The sequence below is a fragment of the Xenopus laevis genome, chromosome 6L (assembly GCF_017654675.1).
Source record: "Xenopus laevis strain J_2021 chromosome 6L, Xenopus_laevis_v10.1, whole genome shotgun sequence".
NCBI lineage: Eukaryota > Metazoa > Chordata > Amphibia > Anura > Pipidae > Xenopus > Xenopus laevis.
This window is the reverse complement of record NC_054381.1, coordinates 162,882,937-162,889,159: the sequence shown is the minus strand read 5'-3', so window position 1 is coordinate 162,889,159 and position 6,223 is coordinate 162,882,937. Positions and strand designations below refer to the sequence as shown.

Sequence of the window (6,223 nt, the reverse complement as noted above, 5' to 3'; positions counted from 1 at the left end):
TTCTGCCAAAATCGTGATCAATTCAAGTATTCCAGTTTTTCACCCAGAATTTCCTGAGTTTTTTCTTACATTAGAAACCATTTGAGTTGTGAGTTCATTCAAGGTCTAAAAAAGCTCATAAAGCTCTAAAATTCGACCTCTGATAAATAACCCCATTAATGTTTGTATCAGTTCATCCAGCAGCTAATAACAATACACAAGAGGTCATGAGGCCCTGGTCTGTAGAGCTTACGATTATCAAGAGAGACAATATCAAACAGTACTTTAAACGGAAAGACTCCTGTTTCAATTAAAACATTTTATAAATACAAGATGAAAGTGTTGAGACCATTCACTTTATTTGATATTTTGGAATAGGTGTCCCTTTAACTTGCAGTAACCCTATAGAACTAACCCTATAGAACTAACCCTATAGAACTAACCCTATAGAATGTGCCTATAGAACTAACCCTATAGAATATGCCTATAGAACGAACCCTATAGAACGAACCCTATAGAACGAACCCTATAGAACGAACCCTATAGAACGTGCAGCTTTTCTAGTTGTGAGTGTGACTCAGAGCATTGGCATCTCATGTATTTATTTCTCCCCCTCCCTATTTACAATGAATCTTGTAACAAAACAACAAGACAAAGGGAATACAAAGTGTGTAAAAACAAAACTAAGAGGAAATACCAGTCAAACAGGAGAATTTCCAGGCGCCGTTGTGTAACTGACTCACACACTATTTATTCTTATGGCATTTTTAGAAGCATTCACTGCTATAGTCACTCCTTAGTCTACACTCTGCTCAGAAATAGTTTCAAACAGGTTGTTCCACTTTAAATTAACTGTTAGTATGATGTAGAGAGAGATATTCTGAGACAATTTGCAATTGGTTTTCATTTTTTATTATTTGTGGTTTTTGACTTATTTAGCTTTTTATTCAGCAACTCTCCAGTTTCAGCAATCTTGTTGCTAGGGTCCAAATTCCCCTAGCAACCATGCATTGATTTGAATAAGAGACTGGAATATGAATAGGAGAGGCCTGAATAGAAAGATGAGGAATAAAAAGTAACAATAACAATACATTTGTAGCCTTACAGAGCATTTGTTTTATAGATGGGGTCAGTGACCCACATATTAAAGTTGGAAAGAGTCAGAAGAAAAAATAATGAAGACCAATTGAAAAATTGCTTAGAATTAGCCTTAGAATGGCTTAGAATTAGCCATTCTTTAACATACTAAAAGTTAACTTAAAGGTGACATAAGTGAATGTTTCCCTTATCAGACTCAATAGACTCAATGTATAGACTCAATGTATAGACTCAATGTATAGACTCAATGTATAGACCCAATGTATAGACTCAATGTATAGACTCAATGTATAGACTCAATGTATAGACTCAATGTATAGACTCAATGTATAGACTCAATGTATAGAGTCAGTGTATAGACTCAGTGTATAGAATCAATGTATAGACTCAATGTACAGGTATAGACCCAATGTATAGACTCAATGTATAGAGTCAGTGTATAGACTCAATGTATAGACTCAATGTATAGACTGAATGCACAGACTCAATGTATAGAATCAATGTATAGAGTCAGTGTATAGACTCAATGTATAGACTCAGTGTATAGACTCAATGTACAGGTATAGACCCAATGTATAGACTCAATGTATAGACTGAATGCATAGACTCAGTGTATAGACTCAATGTATAGACTCAATGTATAGACTCAATGTATAGACTCAATGTATAGAGTCAGTGTATAGACTCAATGTATAGACTCAATGTATAGACTCAGTGTATAGAGTCAGTGTATAGACTCAATGTATAGACTCAGTGTATAGACTCAATGTATAGACTCAATGTATAGACTCAATGTATAGACTCAATGTATAGACTCAATGTATAGACTCAATGTATAGACTCAATGTATAGACTCAATGTATAGACTCAATGTATAGACTCAATGTATAGACTCAATGATTAGGAGCAAAATGATTAAATTTCATTAGGATATTTAGGCCTCTTTACCCACTTTTGTTTGTTAATGTCATTTATTCCATGATCCCGACTTTGTCCCACAATGACTGAAGGATAAGACTGAGCTGTAGGTTCCCATGCAGGTCTGTTAGTTCCAGTGTGAGAGACTTTGTTACAAAGCCATCAGGGAGTTGTAGTTGAACAAGAGCCGGAGACAAGGAGCAGCTTTATACAGTCCCTTCATCAGCGGAGTCTTTTATTGCACCTTCATTATAGAAATGATCCCCCCGAGGCTCTGCCTGTGTCATTCTCCAAAAGTCACTTGTCCGCAGGGAGTTGTAGTTGTACCAGATCTGTGCAAATGAACAAGAGGTTCAGGTTCTGACATTCACAAGAAAGTTTATAAGAGGTCGGAGTCACAGGGCAAGGAGCTGAGTTGGCTAGTGGGGCGCCGGGGGCCCCGGGACTGCTCCCTGTCTGTCACATTCGAGGGGTTCCTGTAGGACCTGGGCACAGACACCTCAGAAGGGGCATAACGACTGGCACCTCCCTGCACGTAGTTGTCGTTGCCCACACTGTAGCCCAGGTTGTCTCTGCCAGTTCCGATGCTGTAGACGCTGGTGGGTTTGGAGGCCTGGCTTTGGGGGTTCTGCTTATAGTACAGGGTAGAAGTGGGGGTCTTGCGCTTGCTCCTTATAAAGTCCATACAGCCGCGAATAAAACTGAGTGCAAGCGAGAAGCCCCCGATGATCTCGAAGCAGCTGCCCAGATAGCCCAGCACCAGAGCGTAGTCCACCTGGATTGTACTGCCAGAATCAGAGCCGAACATAACATTGTTGTACCAGGAGACGGGGATCAGGCTGAGGACCCCCGAGAGGAAGATCACTATCCCCCCAATTCCAGCGAGGAGATTGTGAGGCTCATCCTGCCAACATCGCACGCCCAGTGATGCCACGACGATGCCCAGGGTTGTGACCACCAGAGACGTGATCATGAGAGCCCGGGCAACCTGCACAACCTGTAAGGCAAAGTATTCGATATTGGGGATCCCACAGGTCTTGGACTGGCTAGTGACGGTCTCGTCGCAGATGTCCCAGATGCCCTGACGCTGCACTTTGTCTGTTGGCTTGTTCACCTGTTGGCTAAGTTGCCGCCAGGCTGGGGCAACGGTGGAGGTCAAGTTGAGGACCAGCCCACAAGGAGCCAGGACCATCCCTATGATCATCACTGCTGGGGTGCGCATGGCTGTCACTGGGAGATCTCCCTGCCCCAGGGAATTGTGGGTGCTGCTGGAATTGAGCTGATGGGCACCCAGCACCCTCCTCTGCCAAACTCTATGGACTGGGCAGCCCAGGAGCCAAATGTTCCGTATCTTCTGCTGGGAGGAGTTTTCCCTGGCGCTGTTATATATACGTTGCCACAGCAGCTGGGCTAGTTGCCACCCTTGTTATTGTGCCGCAGTCTGTCCCGGCTGTGCCAGTCCCATGGGAGCAGAGACAGATCTCACCCGACTCACAGTCGCACACCCACTTTTATGGCCACACTGAAACCACTCCGACTGGATCGACAGAAACCAAATGTCCTGGGCAGGAAGAAGGGGCGGGGCTAGAGCACAACAATTCCAGCAATGCTGCCTTGTGGGAGGGGCCTGGCTTACCTGTCCTGGGTCACATGACTAACACAAGCAGGTAGGGGAAGCAGTGAACTCTCGTTACCTGGGAAATACTGGAGGTCTTCTAGGGTTCACTAGGGACTGGCAAAGAACTTGTTAACAAATTATTTATTGTACTTTGTGTTCAGACGGTCGGAGCTCAGGATAAACAAATCTACACACAGGGTGCCGGGAGTTGCTGTTTAAAAGGGGCAACACCTGTACAAAGTGCAATATAGAGAGAAACGCGGGAACTGGGGATTCTGTGAGTTCCCTGTGGATTTTACATGTAGAGAATGTGGGAATGGAACGGAGAGAACAACTCCCAGCACAGGGGGGGGGAACTCCCAGCACAGGGGGGACACAGCCTAATATCCTTCCCCAGAAATAACGTCTGGCCTGAGACACCCCAATAAATACACTAATGAGAGTTATAGTTCAACTAAAAAATTTACATGTGAATCTGATTCAGTGGAAAACTGGGGACAAGGGGAGTCCGGCCTGGAGAGAAGTTGGGGAGGGGTAGGAATGTGTATGAGGGGGTGCAGCAGACATTGCTATACACAACTTCCCAGCATTCCCTGTAACATCCCCTATATATATATATATATGTCACTTACCCTTATGTCTTCTGATGAGATTCTTCACTTGTGCTTCATCCAGGAAAAGCTGCAGGGAAGAGAGATGGGGGAGGGGCAGTGGGGTAGAAAGATGGGGGAGGGGTAGAAAGGAAGAGAGATGGGGGAGGGGTAGTGGGGTAGAAAGATGGGGGGGTAGTAAGGAAGAGAGATGGGGGAGGGGCAGTAAGGAAGAGAGATGGGGGAAGGGTAGTGGGGTAGAAAGATGGGGATGGGGTAGTAAGGAAGAGAGAAGGGGTAGTAAGGAAGAGAGATGGGGGAGGGGTTGTGGGGTAGAAAGATGGGGGAGGAGTAGTAAGGAAGAGAGATGGGGTGAATTATGTTGAGGAGGGTGGGGGAAGTTGTCAGTATATATATATGGGGGGAGGTGCAGCACATGATTTATATTTGGGGGGTGTCACAGCAGCACAAGTTGGGCCCCAGTGTCTGATATAACATGGGGGGGAGGGTATTTCCTCTCTCTACACTAATATAATAATACAGACAATACATTTATTGGTATAAGGAGGAGTGAGTGGGAGGAGTCAGTGAGTGGGAGGAGTCAGTGAGGTGACGGTATAATAATAAGAGCTGGGGGAGGGGTAATAAGGAGCCAATAGAAATAATAGAGGGGCGTGGCCAGTACAACATATGAGGAAATAAAAGTTAATCCCGCCCACAGTTAGTGCTGAGACGTTGCGCTGATTGGCTCCTCTATGTTATCCCCTCCTCCCGCACATGGACAACGCTGATTGGCCCCTCACGGTTGATACTGGAGAAATAGTCGCACTCGGGGTTCGGGGCTGTGGGTAGGAGGGGCCGCCCGGAACAAGTCACACTCAGACCGGAAGTCACTGGAGCTGTTACTATGGAAACATCGTGTCCCTTAACCGAGGGGAAAAGCGACTGCTGATGTTCTGGGACAGAAACGTTCCGACCCCCAAACTGGCCCTGAGTGACGTAATGTCCCTCCCCCCCAATGTCTCTGTAATTATTGTACAGTCCCCGCTGCTACTGGGGGGCACAAACACTACTGACGGGACTGTGTGGCTCCAACATCACTAGTGGGACATCAGACCCTCCTCCTACTGCTCATGCCCCGCCCCCGAGGATCCTGTAACTGCCCCTCTGGCCCCGCCCCTCTTGTAACTAATGAGGAAACTGCTGAGAGAGATGAGGTTAATGTGTCAGATGTGGGGACATTAATTTCAGCCCTCAAATATCCTAATGACCCTCCCACATAAGGAAAGTCCCATTAGAGCAGCAGAATTGATTCCTAATCAGTCCTGTAACATCAGCTTCTCACTTTCTGCTAATGTTGTGATTATTTCTCAGCAACAGCCACAGAGCAGAGTAACGACCCGACTATTGCATACCTCCCAACTGGCCCTTTTTCGGAGGGACAGTCCCTCTTTTGACAGCTCAACCCGCAGTCCCTCATTTGTACTGGAAAGTCCCTCTTTTCTCTGCACTGAACAGCCAGAAAAAGAAACAAAGTTTCTCACTTAATTGGCTTTTAGCAGAGAGCCCAGAACAGCTAACAGGTGCAAATAAGATACTTTGTAACAATTTTGAGACACAAAAACACAGTTTAGATAAAGAGAAATATTTTCAAACTTTCATAACCTGCCAAATTCTGTAAAACGAGCATGGTAATTAGGGGGTGTGGCCACAGAAAGGGGTGTGGTCAAAAAAATTGCTGCGCTACGTGCGGAAAAAAATTTTTTGTCCCTCTTTTTACTTCCAAAATGTTGGGAGGTATGCTATTGATCAATAACACCCCAAATCTGTCTCCTATGGGCTTTTATTTCACTCCCACTTCTCTGCAATGGACCTTTCTTCATTGCACTTTATCAACTGCACAAGAGCTTACACTCATCATCAGTATAACGGTGGGACATTCACGAGTAAAGTCATTGGATCTGGTCTGGAGCAGCAGATATTCTACAGCACCGTGTAATGTGTGTGTAATGTGTGTGTG

The 6,223-nt window shown here is 45.1% G+C and overlaps 1 protein-coding gene across 1 annotated transcript; it reads right to left on the bottom strand.

Moving 5' to 3' along the window:
- Nucleotides 1–1,282: 1,282 nt before the first annotated feature.
- LOC108719490 (claudin-23) lies at nt 1,283–4,133 on the bottom strand. Its single transcript, XM_018268355.2, has one exon. It carries the CDS (start codon nt 3,215–3,217, stop codon nt 2,375–2,377), a length of 843 nt encoding a protein of 280 aa, XP_018123844.1. The 5' UTR covers nt 3,218–4,133; the 3' UTR covers nt 1,283–2,374.
- Between the last annotated feature and the right edge of the window lie 2,090 nt (nt 4,134–6,223).